Source organism: Mustelus asterias, unplaced genomic scaffold, assembly GCF_964213995.1.
Source record: "Mustelus asterias unplaced genomic scaffold, sMusAst1.hap1.1 HAP1_SCAFFOLD_107, whole genome shotgun sequence".
NCBI lineage: Eukaryota > Metazoa > Chordata > Chondrichthyes > Carcharhiniformes > Triakidae > Mustelus > Mustelus asterias.
This window is the reverse complement of record NW_027590151.1, coordinates 664,392-686,481: the sequence shown is the minus strand read 5'-3', so window position 1 is coordinate 686,481 and position 22,090 is coordinate 664,392. Positions and strand designations below refer to the sequence as shown.

The 22,090-nt window shown below is 44.7% G+C and overlaps 3 protein-coding genes across 3 annotated transcripts in view; 1 reads left to right on the top strand and 2 right to left on the bottom strand.

Moving 5' to 3' along the window:
- The window catches only part of LOC144484462 (uncharacterized), a 77,284-nt gene extending 67,298 nt beyond the window's left edge, over window positions 1-9,986 (bottom strand). Inside the window, exons 1-3 of the mRNA XM_078202998.1 lie at window positions 9,946-9,986; window positions 8,457-8,560; window positions 3,951-5,121 (exon numbers count right to left, since the gene is read on the bottom strand). Of these exons, the coding sequence (XP_078059124.1) occupies window positions 3,951-4,771 (821 nt within the window). The 5' untranslated portion in view covers window positions 4,772-5,121; window positions 8,457-8,560; window positions 9,946-9,986. The remainder of the gene's footprint in view (window positions 1-3,950; window positions 5,122-8,456; window positions 8,561-9,945) is intronic.
- LOC144484464 (uncharacterized) overlaps window positions 1-22,090 on the top strand; it is a 36,183-nt gene that overhangs the window by 4,575 nt on the left and 9,518 nt on the right. The gene's annotated exons all lie outside the window — the stretch shown is intronic.
- On the bottom strand, window positions 8,524-21,621 carry LOC144484432 (uncharacterized). Its single transcript, XM_078202965.1, has 6 exons — window positions 21,604-21,621; window positions 19,790-20,554; window positions 19,608-19,610; window positions 12,103-12,511; window positions 9,946-10,090; window positions 8,524-8,560 (listed from the first exon to the last, which is right to left on the bottom strand). The coding sequence occupies exons 1-6, from the start codon at window positions 21,619-21,621 to the stop codon at window positions 8,524-8,526; spliced, it is 1,377 nt and encodes a 458-aa protein (XP_078059091.1).

Below are 22,090 nucleotides of genomic sequence, written 5' to 3'. Positions count from 1 at the left end.
TTGAGACAACATTGTGACATCATCAAGGCATTGACACACACTCCAGAGAGAAACTGAGTTCAAAACAATCAGGATCCAATTAAACACACTGCACAGGGACAGAAAGTGAGGAAAATTACAGTAAAATGGATAATATTCTAGATTGGGACAATTAAGGGCTTGGGGGAAATAACACAGAGTAAGAACTGTCCACAACTTGGATAGGGGTAAAGAGAGAGCTGGAGAATCTTTTACATCCATGCTTGATCTGTTGCTTGAAGCATCTGTCCTTATGTACGAGTAACCTAGAACTCACGGTGCTCCTTCAGGAGAAGAAAAGATCGAGTAGACGTTACCCCAGGCGGGACCAGAACAGAACTGGAAAATAACGGAGTGAAGTTGAGTGAGGGGTCAGAGAGAGAGCATGTTTAACAGCTCTCTTGAAAGCCCAGCATGTTAAAGAGCCTGCCAACCCCTCACCCACTTTCCCTAAAGTGCATCAATCTCTGCAGGAAATGTCCAGAAAAATCAAATATTTTTACTGATAAAAGTTTATTAATGAAACAGAACATGGTTAAAACAAACAGAAAATGACTTGAGGATCAAAGACAACCAGAGTAAAAGGATGTTCACAATGTTCTGGACACAAATGGTTTCTCTTCAGCTCCTCTGTACCCTGTTCCTGTGACTCCCCGCTTTGGACACAGGGACACTGAACCCCGGGGGTCACCCCACCATCAGCCTCGGTCACCCCCTCCCATGTCCTGATTGGTTGGAGGCCCATTTCCCACTCCAGTACCTTCCCATCTCTCTAACAGTGCAGTTTCCCAACTGGGGCGCAGGCCCCGTTATTCTCAGCTAAATTCAGCCCTCAGCTCCGTCGCCTGGCTGTCATTGACACGAGCAATAGAGACAGAAAGGGAAGTCGAAACTTGTGTCTCTAAGCCAACGTTTCAACATTTGTGAGTTAAATCCATGTTATTTACACTGGGGGTTTTTATGATGAGATTAATTGAAGTGTTCGGCGAGTCAGCAAGCTCGAGAAGCACTGATTCCAGATTGTTCAATACTTCTGTCTTGAATCACAAAAGCTTCTCACTTTATCCCCTTCCTGAACTGAATTCCATCATCCTGAGCAGCTGTGGGTGTCACCCCTCTGTGTAAACTCCTGCCCCTTTTTATAAGGCTCTCTCATTCCTTATTGTGGGTCAATTCTTTAATGGTTGAGGATCGCTCTGTGATGTAGTGAGTGTTTATCCGGTCAATCAATGTTTCTGATGTCAGTCAGAATGTCCATCGTTACTTTTCACCTGTTTCTTACTCTGTGTTTTATAAAAATAAAGTTTATAAACTTTTACAGAATGGTCAGCTTTAAGGTTTCTGTAGGTGGTGATGAGGTCAGCCAAAGGTCAAAGCCTCTCTCTTTTCTCCTTCCTGTTTAACTAAGGGGTTGTGTGGAATATTCCATTCAGGGGGAGGTGTTGGGATAGTGGGAATGTCTCTGGCCGAGTAATGCAGAAACCCAGCAAAGGATCTGGGGACAGGCAGCTGGTGGGATTTGAATTCAGTGAATCAATCTGGAATTATATAAAGTTAGTCTCAGTAACGGTGACCATGAAACTATCGACTGTTGTAAAAACCCGTCCAGTTCACCCGATTAATACCCCCTATTAGGGAGGGAAATCTGCCATCCTTACCCGGTCTGGCCGACATGTGAATCCAGACCCACACAGCGATGTGGGTGACTCTTAACTGTCCCTCTGAAATGGCTGAGCAAGTCACTCCGTTCAAGGGCAATTAGGAGATGAGCAACGTGCGCTGGGGCTTTGCCAGCAGTGTCCACATCCCAGGAAAGAATAAAGAATATTCCACGGAAAGTGATGGGTGATTTGAAATGAATTGAAAGTAGGTCAGGAGGTGCTCGTATCGTCCAGAGCTGCTTTTCAATGGATCCTCCTGTTTAAAATAAAAACACATCACTGTGCCCCTTTCCCAGACACACTGACCTTGGAATATCACAATGCTGTTTTTAAACATTCCTATGTTAAAGAATTAGTTATTTAGAATTGTGAAACAGACAGAAATTAAATGTTCCGTTTTTCCTGGGATCCTCCTGTGCCTGGCACCGGTGTCCTGAACAAGGTTATTAACATTCTCTGGGTTAAAGGTTCCTCCTGGTTCTTGCTGTCTGTTGTGTCCTTTGTCACAGTCGGTACCAGGACATTTCTATTGAAAGGTTGTTGAGAAATTCCAGTGAATTCCAGCCCCTTGTGTAACGTTCCATTTGGTGTGCGTCAGATTCAGAGATGTCCACGTGTGTGTGAAAAGGGTTCTGGGTAAGGGTTTTAACCCTTCTTTCCCCGTTAGTAACAATGAGCCCTGTATTCAATTCTAAAGTATAAAGTCCTCATTCGATATCAATTCTACCTGTTATCTACATTTCACCAACCAGTCTATATTTTCATCACAGGACTGCAGTGGGAGCACCGTCAACATCTTACTGACTTGATCGATTTTATCGAGGAGGTGATGAAGGTGATCGATGAGGGTAGAGCAGTGGATGTTGTGAACATGGATTTTAGTGAGGCTTTCGACAAGGTCCCTCATGGTCGGCTCATCCAGAAGATTAAGATGCATGGGATTCACGGTGACTTGGCCGCTTGGATTCAGAATTGACTTGCCCATAGAAGTCAGAGAGTAGTGATGGAGGGTGTTTTTCTGGCTAGAGGTCCGTGACTAGTGGTGTTCTGCAGGGATCTGTACTGGGACCTGCGCTGTTTGTGATATATATCAATGACTTGGATGAAAACGTGGATGGGTGGGTTAGTAAGCTTGCAGACGACACAAAACTAGATGGAGTTGTAGATAGTGTAGAAGGTTGTCAAAGGATACAGTGGGATGTAGATCAGCTGCAGATAGAGCGGAGAAATGGCAGATGGATTTTAATCCAGACAAGTGAGAGGTGCTGCACTTTGGAAGATCAAATATTAAGGATAAGTATCCAGTTAATGTACAGAGGGATCTTGGGATTCAAGAAAGTTCAAAGGAGATGTGAGGGGCAAGTTTTTTTTACAGAGAGTGGTAAGTGTCTGGAACACGCTGCTAGGAGTGGTGGTGGAGGCAGATACGATAGGGGCGATTAAGGGGGTTTTAAATAAGCACATGAATATGCAAGGAATAGAGGAATATGGACTAAGGGCAGGCAGAAAGAAATAGTTTAATTTGGCATCATGTTCGACACAACATGGTGGGCTGAAGGGTCTGTTCCTGTGCTATGCTGTTCTACGTTCTATTTGTGATCTCCATTTAGAAAAAGGAAATAGAGACACTGGAGAAGGGGCAAGAAAGATTCACAAGAATAATCCCAGAACTGTCATCACTTGTGAACTCACTGGTGTTTCACCAAGTTTGCTGACTGAGTGAATCCCTTCCCAGTCAGAGCAGGTGACCAGCCTCTGCCTGGTGTGAACTCACTGGTGGGACATTCGTTCCCGAGAGCTTTTGAAGCCACGCCCACATTTAAAGGGTCTCTCCTGGGTGTGATGATGTTGTGTCTGGGCAGGCTGGATAACCGAGTAAATCCTTTCGCACACACCGAGCAGGTGAATGGTTTCTCCCCGGTGTGAACTCACTGGTGTTTCAGCAGTGTTGATGATATTCTAAACCTCCTTGAACAGTGAGAGCAGCTGAACGGCCTCTCCCCGGTGTGAATGTGCTCGGGGATCATCAGTTCCTGAGAGCTTCTGAAGCCGGCCTCTCAGGCAGAGCATTTAAAGGGAGTCTCCTTGGAGTGAGTGCCTTTGTGTTTCTGCAGGCTGGATGACTGAGTGAATCCTTTCCCACACACAGAGCAGGTGAACGGTCTCTCCCCAGTGTGAACTCGCTGGTGGGACACCAGTTCTCCAGAGCTTTTGAATCCGCTCCCACAGAACATTTAAAACGGTCTCTCTTTGGTGTGAGTGAGATTGTGCCTGCGCAGGTTCGATGAATGAGTGAATCTCTTCCCACACACAGAGCAGGTGAACGGCCTCTCCCCAGTGTGAACGCGCTGGTGCGTCAGCAGATGGGATGACTGAGTGAATCCCTTCCCACAATTGGAACAGGTGAACAGTCTCTCCCCAGTGTGAACTCGCTGGTGTTTCAGCAAGTTGGAAGACTGATTGAATCCTTTCCCACAATTGGAGCAGGTGAACGGTTTCTCCCCGTTGTGAACTCGCTGGTGTATCCGCAGGTTGTATGCTTTTCTAAACCACTTTGTGCAGTGAGAGCAGCTGAACGGTCTCTCCTCAGTGTGAATGCGCTGGTGGGACACCAGATCCTGAGAGCTTTTAAAACCACTTCCACAGTCACAGCACTTAAAGGGTCTCTCATTGGTATGAGTGAGATTGTGTTCCCGCAGGCTGGATGACTGAATGAATCCCTTCCCACACACAGAGCAGATGAATGGTCTCTCCCCGGTGTGAACTCGCTGGTGTTTCCGCAGGTTGTATGATGTTCTAAACCTCTTTGAGCAGTGAGAGCAGCTGAACGGTCTCTCCTCAGTGTGAATGCGCTGGTGCATCATCAGTACCTGAGAGCTTTTGAATCCGCTCCCACAGTCAGAGCATTTAAACGGTCTCTCATTGGTGTGAGCGAGATTGTGTGTCTGCAGGCTGGATAACTGACTGAATCCCTTCCCACACACAGAGCAGGTGAATGGTCTCTCCCCAGTGTGACTGCGTTGATGAATTTCCAGTGCAGATGGGTATCTGAATCCCTTTCCACAGTCCCCACATTTCCATGGTTTCTCCATGGTGCGGGTGTCCTTGTGACTCTCCAGGTTAAACAATCAGTTAAATCTCACACAGAACACGGGTACAGTCTCTCCCCGCTGTGAATGCTGCAATGTATTTTCAGGCTGTGTAACTGGTTAAAGCTCTTTCCACACTCAGTGCACTGGAACACTCTCACTCGGGTGTGTGTATCTCACTGCATTTCTAGTCACAGCGATGTTTACAATCCTTTGAAGCCAAGAGGCCAAACAAACATTTCTCCTGCTAGATTCAAAGGCCGATGATATTCAGGTCCCAAGAAGTCGAGTCACTCTGTCAGATCTCGATGTGATGTTGGAGATTTCTGTCTGATTTCTCCTTGTCTAATATCCTGTAAGCCAATTTAGAAAAAACATCGCAATTCAGAATACGATCCAAATTTAAATCTACATTTCTAGTTTCTATGGAGCATTCATTAGAGACACAGTCATGAAGCATTAAACTAGCCGAGCAGGGCCTCCCGTATCAGCACACAGGCAGCTGCTTTGTGAGACTGCCAGCAGTACGGACAAGTCAGAGATAAGGGTGTCCTCAGAAGTGGGATTCATTGTGAAAGCTCAGGGACGGTTGATAAGATGCAGCAATTCTATGATTCTAATGAACATTCTTTCCTCTCCCATTCCCCAAAAGCTGTGAACCTCCATCCCACACACTCTCCCTCCATTCTCACTCTGCTGTATCTAATATTCACCCTCCCAATTCTCCTGAAGGTGCTGATTGAGGCTGATTGACAGATCCATGCTCACTGCTTCCTGTCCAGCACAGAAATCAGAACAAATAGGAGCTGCAGTCAGCATTCGGCCCATCGAGTCTGCTCAACCATTCATTCAGATTATTGGTTGATCTACCTCTGCATTATTTTCCCCACACTGTCCCCCACATCCATCGATATCTTCAATATCTAGAAACCTATCAATCCCTCTCTTGAAAATTTTTGATGACTGAGGCTCTATAGTCCTCTGTGGTAGAGAATCCAAAACATCACCACATCCTTGAGTGAAGAAATCCTTCCTCACCTGAGCTTTCTCTCCATTTTCCAGCCTGTTCCCAATAATTATTGACTCCCTTGTCATTCAAACACTGTCTAACTCATCCTTGAATATATTCAATCCCTCCACTGGTCCCTATGGAAGAGAAATCTTGATACTAACAATTCTCTGAGGGAAGAGATTGTTGGAAATATATAATACAGCTGTAGTCCAAAATTACACAGCCAGATATAATAAGTGTATTTTATTACAGAGCTATAAATAATATATCTAATCTGTACCATATAACAGGGGAGCTGATAGCCTCGTGGTATTATCGCTAGACTATTAATCCAGAAATTTAGCTGATGTTCTGGGGACCCAGGTTCGAATCCTGCCACGGCAGATGGTGGAACTTGAATTTAAAAACAAAATCTAGAACTAAGAATCTACTGATGACCATGAAACAATTGTCGATTGACCAAAAAACCCATCTGGTTCATTAATGTGCTTTAGGGAAGGAAATCTGCCGTCCTTACCCAGTCTGGCCTACATGTGACTCCAGAGCCACAGCAATGTGGTTGACTCTCAACCATCCTCCGAAATGGCCGAGCGAGCCATTCAGTTCAAGGGGAATTAGGGATGGGCAATAAATGCTGGCCCAGCCGGCAATGCCCGTGTCCCAAGGATGAATTAAAAAAACATCAGACACGTCTCTGTCCGATATTAGTTTACTGTCCCCTTTAATATATTTCAGAAATTAGATGGGCGCATGAAGGAAATAAAGTTGCAGGGGAAAGGGAATATAGAAAGGGAATGGGACTGACTGGATTGTTCTACAGAGAGTCAGCATGGATTCGAGTTACTGAATGGACTCCTCCTGCACTGTAATGACTCGATGAATGAAAATATATAACATAGCTTCAGTGTTAGATTACAAAACGAGAAATAATAATAAATGTACTTTGTTACAGAACCATAAATAATATATCAAATCTACAATATAACAACACTAAGCATATCTCTGTCCTATATTAATTTATTGTTCTTTTAAATGTCAGCCATCTCCTCAGGAAACCAGCCCTTTAATTGTGAACATTAGGAAAGGGACTTTTTAGCCAGAAATCAATGTGTCAAGCTGGGGGAGCAAAGGATGTCAATGTCTTTAAGAGAAATTGCAGTGTTAATATAAGCCTTACTTGTGACTAATAAATAAACTTTAAACTTTAGGGGCGGCACAGTAGCACAGTGGTTAGCACTGCTGCTTCACAGCTCCAGGGACCTGGGTTCGATTCCCGGCTTGGGTCACTGCCTGTGTGGAGTTTGCACATTCTCCTCGTGTCTGCGTGGGTTTCCTCCGGGTGCTCCGGTTTCCTCCCACAGTCCAAAGATGTGCGGGTTAGGTTGATTGGCCAGGTTAAAAATTGCCCCTTAGAGTTCTGAGATGCGTGGATTAGCGGGTAAATATGTGGGGGTAGGGCCTGGGTGGGATTGTGGTCGGTGCAGACTCGATGGGCCGAATGGCCTCCTTCTGCACTGTAGGGTCTCTATGAGTTCTATAATATAAACTACCCAATTCTCCTGAAGGTGCTAATTAATGCTGATCGACACTCACCATTTCATGTTCCTGACAGATCATAAGAAATAGTTAGAAATTCAGCCCACCAAGCTGTTCAATTGAATTTTTTTTATTCATTCATGGGACATGGATGTTGCTGGCTGGCCAGCATTTATTACCCATCCCCAGTAGCCCTTGGAGGGCAGTTGAGAGTCAACCACATTGTTGTGGCTTTGGAGTCACATGTAGGCCAGACCAATTAAGGATGGCAGATTTCATTCCCTGAAGGACATGAGTGAACCAGATAGGTTTTTCCGACAATCGAAAGGGTTTCATGGTCATCAGTAATTTCTTAATTCCAGATATTTTTTATTGAATTCAAATTCCACCAGCTGCTATGGGGTGGGATTGTTGTTGGTGCAGACTCGATGGGCTGAATGGCCTCCCTCTGTACTGTAGGATTACTATGATTCTATGGCAGGATTCAAACCCGGGTCCCCAGAACATTAGCTGAGTTTCTGATTAATAGTCCAGCAATAATACCACAAGGCCATCGTCTCCCCATCAAGATCATGGCTGATTTGATGTAATCTTAACTCCACTTTTCTTCCTGTCACCCTTGACTCCCTTTTCAATCAAAAATCTCTGTGTTTTGAGTATATTTAATGATGCAGCCTTCACTGCTCTCTGGGGAAGAGAATTGCAAAGACTAACGGCCCTCTGAGGGAAGACATTTCTCCTCATCGCCATCTGAAATGGGGGACCCTTTATTTTGACAATCTGCCGACTAATTCTAGAATCCCCAACATTGGAAACATCCTCTCTTCATCTATACTAATCACTACCTCACAATCTGATGTCAATACTATGATCACCTCTAAACTCCAGTCAGTACAGGCCCAAACTTATCTCACAAAACAACGCCTTCATCCCAGGTATCAGCCTGCAGATCCTTCTCTGAACTGACAATGACAGAGAGGTGATCAGGGAGGGCAGAGGTGAAACAAAGCAATGGATGGACATGGATTCAGATCCACAGTAACGGAGTCACACCAGCCCCAGAGACGTGGAACCAGAGCACAGATAACAGAGCACAGCACAAAAACTCAAAATTATAGGTAAATGTTCAATAATACTCACTTCTGAAACAATTTCACTGTTTTCTAATTTAAAACCTGCGGCTGGAAAGATGTCAGAAGCACTGGAATCAGAGAAAAATTGCAATCTTCAAATATTCTAACTCCCTGCAAAAGGAGATTACAAGAGTCATGTTAATTGTGGCTTGAAATTAAGAGATAACATTTTTTGGGGGTTTGAGATTGCTTGAAAATCCTCTTCTAACCAAGGAGATTCCAAAATCACAGAATCTCTGCAGTGCAGAAGGAGGCCTTTTAGGCCATTTAGTCTGCACCAAGTTTCTAACAGAGCACCTTTACTCAGACCCTATCCCTGTAACCTGATGTACGTACATCACTAATCCTCCCCTTTCCTTCCCCCTCATCTTGGGACACAAAGACACAATTTAGCACTGTCGATCAACCTAACCTGCACATCTTTGGAGTGTGGGAGGAAACCAGAGCACCCAGAGGAAACCCACATGGACAGAGGGAGAATGTGTAAACTCCATACAGACAATCACCCGAGGCTGGAATTGAACCGTGTCTCTGGCGCTATGAGACAGAAGTGCTAACCACTGTGTCACCCCCAACAGTCATTTGTCAGTCCCGAATATAAATCCATAACATTCTCCCCTCCTGTTTTCTAGCATAAGATTACTTAAGATGGAATATACTTACATTGGAAGCAATTCAGACAATGTTCACTCGCTGATTTTGGGCATGAAGGGGTCTGTTTTATGAGGAAAGGTTAGGCAGGGTACATCTATGCTCATTGGATTTTAAATAAATGAGATGTGATCTTACTGAAACATATGAGATTCTGAAGGTGCTTGACAGAGTCAACGCTGAAAGGGTTTACCCCTCAACAGGGAATCTGGAACTGCGAGAACAACTTAAAAATAATGATCTAAGACAGAGATGAGGAGAAATTGCTTCTCTCAGAGGTTCAGTAAGCTGTGAAATTCTCTCCCTCATTGAACAGTAGAGGCCGGCTCATTGAGTATATTCAAAGCTGTGTTATATACAATTTTACCGACCAGGGAGTGATGAGATAGAGAGGTTGGGGCTGGAGGAAAATTGAGTTAAGCCATGTCTTTACTGAATGGCAGAGCAGCCTCGATGGGTCTAGATGCCCCCTCCTGCTCCTAATTTTGATCATGTTTTTATTCTGTTATTCGAATGGCCGCACATTCCCCCTGCAGCACCTTCCCCCGGGAAAGGCAGCATCCATGAACCCGGCCTGTCAGTCAATGACTCAAACATTGTCTCTCCTGGTCACCCAAATCCTGAAGCTCCGCCCACTGATCGCGCATGCGCTCTGCTCCCCGCTGAACAAAAATGGCGGCTGCGGCACTGGGCCTGATCCCGGATAAAATCCCCGGAGCTGCAAACCCGGGACCGGAAGGCTCTAATTCAGGCCTTGCGGCCTGCAGCAGATGTTTATGAAACCTCTGTTCCCTCCCCACCCCGGCTCCCGGTTCCATTCCTCCTTGCGCCCCACCGATTCTTACCCGTTGAAAAAAGTGTCTCCCGCAGGGCTCCGAGCAAAGTGACACTGCGCCAGATACAGCGCTGCGCCTGCGCACTGGGCTCCTGTGGATGAATAGGGCACTTTCACACCCGCAGCGAATGCTGGGTAATAACCGCCATTGAAACCTCATACAGTTAATTCAAAATAACATTGTTAGCATTTGAGGTAAATTAATGAAATATTGAGAATTGGTGATCTGCTGTGCTCCATTTCTCAAAGTTCTGCTGCAGGACCATGCAATAACTTCAAAGCTTTTACATCGTTTCCCTCTCACTCCTCCCTTTATGGTGCTGATTCTGGCTGGGTTCAATCGCAGTCACTGGTTCTTCTCTCTGTCCCTGATACTGAATATTCACTCTTTTAGAGAATGAAACAGCATAAATAGAAACCATTTGGCCCATTATGTCTCTGCTGGCTCTCTGGAAGATCTATCCAACTAATTCCACAGCCCAGCTGGTAGAGTCAGAACAATGCGGGAGGGTCGTGGGGATTCCAATCAGACCGAATCATTTTATCATAAAAGTGAAATACTGTGGATGCTGGAATCTGAAAAAAACCCAGAAAATGCTGGAAAATCTCAGCGGGTCTGACAGCATCTGTGGAGAGAGAATAGAGCCAATATTTTGAGTCCAGATGTCTCTTCATAAGAGCTCTTACGAAGTGTCATTCAGACTCGAAACGTTGGCTCTATTCTCTAATTATTTTATTGATATGTTTCTTGTTCTTAGTTTCCAAATGGCAGGTAAGAGACCTGTCCAGTCCCCACTTGAGCTCTGATTTTTCACTGAACATGCTTGGGGAGGATTATAACCATTAGAATCTACTCTCAGAGGTCTACTTTTCAGTCCAGTGCTACTTGGAGTATACCGTCACTTCACCGACTATCGGGTCACAAGTCCCTCACAGTTCTTATCACAAATTTATGATAAAATAATTTAAACAATGCCTGAGAACGCTTCTTCACTTCTTAATCGACTACCTACCATGGTTTGTTGATTGGTCAGACCCTCTTTTTACAAATTCGGGTATATCAGCTGCTGAACACCAGCCGGTGTTCTGGAATAAGTTTAGTTCTAACTCATTCTGAGAAAATATTTTCACCATGTCCTCTATCAGGGCCCTGCTAAGCAGTTTTAATGGTCCGTGATTGCAGAAACTGAGCAGTCACAGGAATGTGGTCAAGATAGTCCAGTCCCATAATACCTCACATTCAATCTGCAGTCCTTCAATTATAACAGAATATGTGGCTGTATGTAGCTGCCTCGGCCATGGTCAACCCCAACACTGCCTTCTTGAACTGCTTCAATGCCTGAGGTGTAAGTACACCCACAGTGCTGTTAGGGAGGGTTTTCCAGCTACACATTCCATACTTTCACCAGAATGAAGGTGGATACCAGATTGATATATTCTATTCAACCACACCCAAGGTGAGTTGTTCAAATTCCTTTATTGTCTAGGACAATATATTCACAATATCTTTAAATCAGAAATTAAACATTCCCATTTGATTTCAGGTATTAACATATTCTGTTAGTTTGTTCCTTATTGTCAATGTCAGACTGGGATTCTCCTTGGAGCAAAGGAGGTTGAGGGAGATTTGATAGAGGTGGACAAAATTCTGACAGGTTGAGATAAGGTGGACAAAGGAAAGCTGTTCCCATTAGCTGATGGGACAAGGACGAGGGAGACACAGATTTATGGTTTTGGGTCAGAGATGCAGGGGGGGATGTGAGGAAGAATATTTTGATGCAGTGAATGGTAATGTTCTGGAACTCGAGCGTGGAGGAAGTGGAGACAACAAACTATTGCAAAGGAAATTGGATTGGCATCTGGGGGAGTTTCAAATAGAAATGCTGACTGAACATGTCTGAACTTCCTCACACTCTGTCACTCTGTGATCCGTGTGAATTCTGAAACCAGGTATTCGCAACAAGACTCAGCCACTGGAGGCAAAGTCATGAGACCAGCCAGTCCAGCAGAAAGAAACCCTCCGACCCTCCCCATTGACCAACTGTGAGAATGAACTAAATGCAGTCCTGGATGTAATTGAGAGCAGAAACAATGACAGCAGAATCCAACCCCTGGAATCACTTGTGAATTGGTTGGTGTCTCAGCAAGGTGGATGAAGCTCTGAAACTCTTCCCACACTGAGAGCAGGTGAACGGTCTCTCCCCAGTGTGAACTCGCTGGTGTCTCCGCAGGGCGGATGACTGAGTGAATCCCTCCCCACACTGAGATGAGGTGAATGGTTTCTCCCCGGTGTGAACTCGCTGGTATCCTCGCAGGCTGGATAAGTCAGTGAATCCCTTCCCACACACAGAGCAGGTGAACGGTCTCTCCCCAGTGTGAACTCGCTGGTGTGTTTGCAAGTGGGATGTCTGAGTGAATCTCTTCCCACACTGAGAGCAGGTGAACGGTCTCTCGCCAGAATGAACTTGCTGATGTGTCTGCAGGCTGGATAACCAAGTGAATCCCTCCCCACAGTGAGAGCAGGTGAAAGGCCTCTCCCCAGTGTGAACTCGCTGGTGTGTCCGCAGATTCGATAACTGACTGAATCCCTTGCCACAGACACAGCAAGTGAATGGTCTCTCTCCAGTGTGACTGCGTCGATGAGCTTGCAGCTGAGATGGGGATATGAATCCCTTCCCACAGTCCCCACATTTCCACGCTTTCTACATGGTGTGGGTATCCTTGTGACTCTCCAGGTTAAACAATCAGTTAAATCTCACACAGAACACGGGTACAATCTCTCCCCGCTGTGAATGCTGCGATGTATTTTCAGGCAGTGTAACTGGTTAAAGCTCTTACCACTCTCAGTGCATTGGAACACTCTCACTCGGGTGTATCTGTGCCTTGGTGCTTTTCCAGTCACACAAATGATTAAAGTTTTTGAAGCAGACAGAACAGGGAAACATTTCTCCTTTGAGAATCAAAGATCGATATATTCAGATCCCGATGAATTGAGTGAGGATGTCAGATGTTGATGTGACATTAGGTTTGAGATTTATGTCTGTAAATCCTCCCCTTCCAATATCCTGTAAAAGGAGTTTACAAAAGTGATCAGTGTCATTACAGGATAGAAATTCAGAACAATTCTAGTTTCTATGGAACATTCTTTCCTCTCTCATTCCCCAAAAGCTGTGAATCTCCATCCCACACACTCTCCCTCCATTCTCACTCTGCTGTATCTAATATTCACCCTCCCAATTCTCCTGAAGGTGCTGATTGAGGCTGATTGACAGATCCATGCTCACTGCTTCCTGTCCTGGACACACACAGCTGGAAATCTCCATGCAGGATGCCGGCCTAACAGAAATATGGCTACATTCCTCGACTAAAAATGTTTTAAATGGATTGTTTCAGTTAGTGAAGATACAGGGGAGGTTGTGACTGATGATGATACTGAACTTGCTGCCAACGTGGGTGATCATAGAGTTTTACAGCATGGAAAGAGGCCCTTCGGCCCATCGGGTTTGTGCCGGCCATCAAGGACCGTTCTATTCCAATCCCATTTTCCATTCTTTGTGCGTAACCTTGTATGCCATGGCATTTCAAAAGCTGAACTAAATTCTTCTTATATGTTGTGAAGGTTCCCACCTCTACTATTCTTTCAGGCACTGAGTTCCAGATTCCCACCACCCTCTGGGTCAAAAGATTTCTCCTCACTTCTCCTATAAACCTCCTGCTCCTGAAATTAAATCCAAGTCCCTGGTTATTGACCCCTCGACTAAAGAGAAAAGTTCCTTCCTATGCCCCCTATCTGTGCCCCTCAGAATTTTATACACCTCAATCAGGTCCCCCTCACCCTTCTCTGCTCCAAGAAAAGCAATGCCAGCCTATCCAGCCTCTCCTCATAGCTGAAACACTCCAGCCCAGCCAACACCCTGGGGAATTTCCTCTGCACCTTCTCCAGTGCAATTACATCCTTCCTCTCGTGTGGCAACCAGAACTGCACACAGTACTCCAGCTGTGGCCTATCCAGTGTTTTATACAGCTCCATCATAACCTCCCTGCCCTTATATTCAATGATGTGGAGATGCCGGCGTTGGACTGGGTGAACACAGTAAGAGTTTTAACAACAACAGGTTTATTTGGTAGCCAATGCCATTAGTTTCAGAGTGCTGCTCCTTCGTCAGATGGAGTGGATATCTGCTCTCAAACAGGGCCATGATGTGGAGATGCCGGCGTTGGACTGGGGTGAACACAGTAAGAAGTCTCACAACACCAGGTTAAAGTCCAACAGGTTTATTTGGTAGCAAATACCATAAACTTTTGGAACGCTGCTCCTTCGTCAGATGGAGTGGAAACAGGGCATACAGAGGCACAAAATCAAGTTACAGAATACTGATTAGAATGTGAATCTCTACAGCCATATATTCAATGCCTCGGTTAATAAAGGCAAGTATTCCATGTGCCTTCTGAACCACCTTATGTAACTGTCCTACTGTCTTCAGAGATCTATGGACATTCACACCAAGGTCCCTCTGATCCTCTGTACTTCCTAGGACCTGACCATTCATTGTGCATTCCGTTACCTTGCTCGTCCTCCAAAAATTAACTAAACTTTTCAGGGTCGAATTCCACTTGCCACTATTCTGCCCATTTAACTAAAGTTTTAAGGTTTATTTACCAGTGTCACAAGTAGGCTTACATTAACACTGCAGTGAAGTTACTGTGAAAATCCCTGAGTCGCCACACTCCAGCGCCTGTTTGGGTACACTGAGGGAGAATTTAGCATGACCACTGCACCTAATCAACACGGCTTTTGGACTGTGGGAGGAAACCGGAGCACACGGAGGAAACCCACGCAGACTTGGGGAGAATGTGCAGACTCCACACAGAGGGTGACCCAAGCCGGGAATCAAACTCGGGTCCCGGGCACTGTGAGGCAGCAGTGCCTCCGTGCCACCCTGTCGATATCATCCTGTCATCTAAGGCTTTGCTCCTCGGTTTTTAGCACATCATCAATTTTTGTGTCATCTGCAAACTTACTTATCATACCTCCTATATTCACCTCCAGATCATTAACGTACACTACAAGTAACAAACAACCCAGCACCAATCCCTGCGGAACATCACTAAACACAGGCATCCTGTCACAAACACAATTTTGAGTCCAGTTTGGCAAATTGCCCTGGATCCCATGGGCTTTTACCTTCTTCGTCAGCCTCCCATGTCAAAAGCCTTAATGAAGTCCATGTTGACGACATCAACTGAACTCCCCTCATCTGCACACCGAGTCACCTCCTCAAAAATTCAACCAGGTTTGTAAGGCATGATCTCTCTTTGCCAAAACCATGCTGCCCATCCTTGATTAATCCTTACCTCCCCAAGTGGAAATTAATTCTGTCCCCCAGAATTTTTTCCAATCGTTTCCCTATTGCTGAATTTAGACTCACTGGCCAGTAATTTGTTGTTTTTTTCCCTACTTCTCTTCTTGACTAGTGGTACCATATCAGTTGTCCTCCAGTCCTCTGGCACCGCTCCTGTCCCGAGGCAGATACATTAGGGAGACCATGCAGACGCTACGACAACGAATGAATGAACACCGCTCGACAATCACCAGGCAGGAGTGTACCCTTAAGTTGAGAAACACTTCAGCAGTCACGGGCATTCAGCCTCTGATCTTCGGGTAAGCGTTCTCCAAGGCGGCCTTCATGACACATAACAACGCAGAATCGCTGAGCAGAAACTGATAGCCAAGTTCCACACACATGAGGATGACCTCAACCGGGATCTTGGGTTCATGTCACACTATCTGTAACCCCCACGACTTGCCTGGGCTTGCAAAATCTCACTAACTGTCCTGGCTGGAGACAATACACATCTCTTTAACCTGTGCTTGGCCCTCTCTCCACTCACATTGTCTGTACCTTTAAGACTTGATTACCTGTAAAGACTCGCATTCCAACCATTATTTTGTAAATTGAGTTTGTGTCTTGATTAATATGCCCTGTTTGTGAACAGAACTCCCATTCACCTGATTAAAGGACAGCGCTCTGAAAGCTAGTGGCTTGTGCTACCAAATAAACCTATTGGACTTTAACCTGGTGTTCTGAGACTTCTTACTGTGTTTACCCCAGTCCAACGTCAGCATCTCCACATCATAACTGAAGCATAACATCCTCTTTCCTATGTTCAATTTCCCTCGTAATAAAGGACAGCATTCCATTTGTAAAAACTTTGATTTATTTAAATGAAGATTTATAGGGTTCACTTGTTTACAATAACCTCCCTAATCGTAAATCACACCAGGTTCCAGTGACTTAACCAAATGGCAAGAAAGAACGCTTTAAATGGTGAATTCAGAAAGTTTATTAATGATTAAAAATTTAACAAGAGAGAAGGATGAAAAAAGCAAAGAATCTATTACCAGTAAAAGGAGAAAGCTTAACTTAAACAATTGAACAAACTTCTCTCCATCCTTCTCAGACCAGGGCAAAAAGTGACCGCTCCAAAAACATGGATAACTTGTAAAATCAACAGCTTTCAACACCTCTCTGTCGGGCACAGTGGTTAGCACTGCTGCCTCACAGCGCCAGGGACCCGGCTTGGGTCACTGTCTGTGCAGAGTCTGCATATTCTCCCCCAGTCTGTGTGGGTTTTCTCCCACAGACCGAAGGACTTGCTGGTTAGGTACATTGAGCATGCTGAATTCTCCCTCAGTTTACCCTAACAGGCGCCAGAGTGTGGTGACTGGGGGATTTTCAGAGTAACTTCATTGCAGTGTGAATGTGTGACACGAATAAATAAACTTTAAAAAACCATGAACTTTTAAAAACTTCAACCAAATTGGTTTCTTGAATCCCCTTTTTTATACTTTCAAAATGTAGAAAGCCCAGCTCAGCCAATTGTTGGGAATTAGCCAATTGGTCGATAACTTGTCAATAATGAAACTGGTTTAGTTTTTAGTGAGTTACACACATTGTCTGAATTTTAAGACAATTCTTTCTCTCAAACGATATCTCTTAGCTTGGGGTAGCCTGAGTGTTGACCAATAATTGGTTGACATCAGTCATTCAATGTTGAGACATCTTGAACAGGAACTGATTCATTCCCTCCAGTCAAGGTTAACAAAGTATTAAAGTTTATTTATTAGTGTCACCAGTAGGCTTACGTTAACACTGCAATGAAGTTACTGTGAAAATCCCTTAGTTGCCGCACTCTGGCGTCTGATCGGTTACACTGATTGAGAATTTAACACGGCTAATGTACCTAACCAGCACGTCTTTCGGACTGTGGGAGGAAACTGGAGCACCCGGAGGAAACCCACGCAGACACGGGGGAGAACGTGCAGACTCCTCATAGTCACCCAAGCCGGGAATCGAGTCCAGGTCACTGGCACTGTGACGCAGCAGTGCTAACCACTGTGGCACCGCGCCACGCTAACAAGTCTTGTTATCTGTTTTTTTCTATTCTGTTGCTGCCAGAAGGTAACATTTTATAATTCCCACAGAATTTTAAACATTCTTTATATCTTTATAATTCTAAACGTTATAAACTTTTGTGTTCAAATTTACATTTCGAGCCTAACAACTGTATTAATGAATCATTTATTCTTCAATTGTCACACAATTCAGGCTGTCCATTTAACTAATCTCCTGCTTTACAATTGTGGGAACTTCATTCCACAAATAAGGTAGTCAAATGTGTTGTTAAAAGCAGGATGTTCTTTATATAAATAAATAACAACGTTTAAAAATCATTGGCAAACAAAAGGAAACAGGAGCATTGGAACCAGCCTGGACTTGCAGACTGAAACCCCGCCCAAAGCCCGCACGTGCTCAGAAGGGAGAGAGGTTGTGAAGAACACTCTGGAACACTTCTCCTCTCCTTAAATTTCAATCCCCCATCAGGACAGAAATACAACAAAGTAATGTCTTTAACAATACGGAAGTCTGTCAGGAGCTTTGTGGTTGCATTGCAACCTGTACAATACCACTGGTAAATCTTGTAATGGTGTTTCTGGAATGGGAGGTGAAGAGGTAGTTTGAGAATCTGTACATGAACATTCCTCTTCCACTCCCACAGCAGAGTCAACTGGCAAAGCTGGAACCATTTCCTGGTGATCTGTGCTTCCAACCATTATCAATGCACATTTACAACGACCCCTCAAAGGCCACATTGAGTCTGGACCACGGCCTATCAGGCCACTCCTAAGGATGAAGTGGGAATGTACCCAGTGTGTTGTGCCTGATTCAATCGACAAACAATTTATTGAGTTACGCCAGCGGGGAGAAGCCACAGGGGCTGACCATGTGCAACTCCACCCAACACAGAATATCATCAATTCTTATCCAGTTACTCAGCGCATCAGAATGGCGATAGATTACAGACATTATAGGTTCAATAAAATTAGTATCTGGGCATTATGGGGCTTTGTGATCATCTCATGGACAGGTGCCCCCATCATGATGCTTTCCAGACCCCCCTTGGTGGGGTCTTTCTTGGGCTTTCTTTGTACATAGACTCCCTTAGTTAGAAATGGGGTGGATTAAAAGTTCTCAAATGGACGTCAGCACCCTTCCTTTGTTTTAATCTAATGACCACATGGTCTGGGAACATTTCTATTTAACACTCTCTCTTTTTAAACTCTTTTCTTCAGTATCCAATTCCAGAATTTTCCCTTTCTTTGTGTTATTTGCGTCAGGAATAAATCTTTGGACCTGACAGGAAGTTTAACCCAAGATCAATCCAACACAGGATTGGTCAGAATCATTTCACATGTGTCAAATTTTAAATAACCATTACAAATTAAAACTCTCATTCTCTCATGAGTGAGTTTTATCCGGATTAAAATTCCCACATGTTTAGTAAAATATCCTGGAATCCTGTCTCTGGCCAGTAAATATGGCTCCAGGTTCACAACTTCAGAACAAAAAAAGTTTTATTGATCACACTTCCTTTGTTAAAAATCTGTTTGATTTAAATCACAGACAGAAAACCTCAAAGCTTGAAGCATTCAACACACAAATATCATCCATACACAAACAGAGAAACTTAGCATGTGCTTTACAATAACAGTAACCAAAATTAATTACTTAAGCATTCTTGTGATCCTGTTTGTAAACTTCCAAAAACTCAATGCCCCGGCCGATGAAGGCAAGCATGCCGTATGCCTTCTTGATTATCTTCTCCACCTCATTGCCACTTTCAATAACCTGTGCACCTGTACACCCAGATCCCTCTGCCTATGAATACTCTGAAGGGTTCTCCATTTACTGTATATTTCCCATCTGTATTAGACCTTCCAAAATGCATTACCTCACATTTGTCCAGATTAAACTTCATCTGCCATCTCTCCGCCCAAGTCTCCAACTGATCTATATCCTGCTGTATCCTTTGCCAGTCCCCATCGCTATCCGCAATTCCACCAACCTTTGTGTCATCCACAAACTTACCAATCAAACCAGTTACATTTTCCTCCAAATCATTTATATATATTACAAACAGCAAAAGTCCCAGCACTGATCCCTGAGGAATGTCACTTGTCACAGCCCTCCATTCAGAAATGTACCTTTGCACTGCCAACCTCTGTTTTCTTCTGACTAAATATCTCTAAACGTCCTAACACACTGTCACTCTGTGATCCTTGTGACATTTGAAATCAGGTATTCGCAAAAAGACACAAATAGCATCAGCCCACTGGAGGCTGAGACCAGCCAGTCCAGCACAAAGAAACCCTCTGACCCTTCCCATTGACCAACTGTGAGAATGAACAAAATGCAGTCCTGGATGCAACTGACAGCAGAAACAATAACAGCAGAATCCAACCACTGTCATCACTCGTGAACTTGTTGATGTCTCAGCAGCCGGGATGAAACGCTGAAACCCTTCCCACACACAGAGCAGGTGAATGGCCTCTCCCCAGTGTGAATGCGTTGGTGTCTCCGCAGGTCGGATGACCGAGTGAATCCCTTTCCACACTGAGAGCAGGTGAATGGTTTCTCTACAGTGTGAATTCGCTGGTGTGTCTGCAAGTTGGATAACTGAGTGAATCCCTTCTCACACTGAGAGCAGGTGAATGGCCACTCCCCAGTGTGAACTCGCTGGTGTGTCAGCAGGCTGGATAACTGAGTGAATCCCTTCCCACACTGGGAGCAGGTGAATGGCCTCTCCCCAGTGTGAACTCGCTGGTGTGCCCGCAGGTTGGATACCCGAGTGAATCCCTTCCCACACTGAGAGCAGGTGAATGGTCTCTCCCCAGTGTGAACTTGCTGGTGTGTCTGTAGGAGGGATAACCGAGGGAATCCCTTCCCACACTGAGAGCAGGTGAATGGTCTTTCCCCAGTGTGAACTTGCTGGTGTGTCTGCAGAAGGGATAACCGAGTGAATCCCTTCCCACACTGAGAGCAGGTGAATGACCTCTCTCCAGTGTGAACTCGCTGGTGTCTCTGCAGGTTGGATAACTGAGTGAACCCCTTCCCACAGTGAGAGCAGATAAATGGTTTCTCCCCAGTATGAACTCGCTGGTGTCTCTGCAGGTCGGATAACTGAATGAATCCCTTCCCACATTGAGAGCAGGTGAATGGTCTCTCCCCAGTGTGAACTCGCTGGTGTGACTGCAGGTCGGATAACTGAATGAATCCCTTCCCACATTGAGAGCAGGTGAATGGTCTCTCCCTGGTGTGGATGCGCCGATGAGCTTCCAGCTCTGATGGGGCTCTGTATCCCTTTCCACAGTCCACACATTTCCATGGTTTCTCCATGGTGCAGGTGTCCTTGCCTCTCTCTTGGGTGGACAATTAGTTGAAACTTCGTCCACACACAGAACAAGATTACAGTCTCTACCCGCTGTGAATGGTGTGATATTTATTCAGACTGTGTAACTGGTTAAAGCTCTTTAGTCAGTGCATTGGAACACTCTCACTCAAGTGTGACAGTGTGTCGATGCTTTTTCACTCACACTGACATTTCAAATCTTTTCAAATCGACAGACTGGACAATCATTTCTCCTTCTGGATTCAAAGTCCGATGATATTGAGGTCCCAAGGAATATGACTCTGTCAGATCGAGACGTGACGTTTGAGATTTCAGCCTGTGATTCCTTTTTCAATATCCTGTAAAATGAGTTTCCAAAAGTCATCAGTGTCAGTACAGGATAGAAATTCAGAACAGACAATTTCTATGGAACATTCTTTCCTCTCTCATTCCCCAAAAGCTGTAAATCTCCATCCCACACACTCTCTCCCCATTCTCAGCAGGTCTGGCAGCAGCTGTATGGAGAGAAAAGAACTGATGTTTCAGAGCTTTGACAAAGGGTCATCTAGACAAGAAACATCAGCTCTTTTCTCTCCTTACAGATGCTGCCAGACCTGCTGAGATTTTCCAGCATTTTCTCTCTTGGTTTCAGATTCCAGCATCCGCAGTAATTTGCTTTTATAAGGCTGCAGATACCTCCTCCCAAGTAACATGCGTGTGCCCAAGACATCACCACTTGTTTCCCTTATTTCCTTAGCACCCATGGTGCTCTCCGCAGTAAACACAGAGGAGAAGTATTCATTAAAAATCTCACCCATCTCCTGTGGCTCCACACACAGATGGCCATACTGATTTTTAAGGGGATCTATTCTCTCTCTGGCCACCCTTTTACTCTTAATATAGCTATAGAACATCTTGGAATTTTCTTTAATCTTACCTGCCAGATCCATATCATACCCTCATTTTGTCCTCCAGATTTCCCTCTTCAGTATTTTCTTATACTTTTTATAGTCAGAGTGATTCATTTGTCCCCGATTCCTAAACCCAATGTATGCTTCCTTCTTTTACCTGACCAGAGCCTCAATGTCCCTTGTCTGCCAGAGATCCCTAAATTTACCATTCTTTCCCTGCATCTTAACAGGAATATACTGCCCCTGGACTCTTGATATCACACTTTTAAAACCTCCCATTTGCCAGTCATTCCTTTCCCTTCAAACAAATTCACCTAATCGACATCTGCTAGATCCTGCCTAATGCCCACAAAAGTGGCCCTGCTCCAGTTTAGGGCCTTGACCTGTGGACCTGTCCTATCTTTTTCAAGAACTATTTTGAAACTATTGGTGCTCCCAATACTGACACTTCAGTCACTTGCTCCACCTCATTTCTTAACTGTCTAATAGAAAGTGAGTCCAGGAATTGATAAT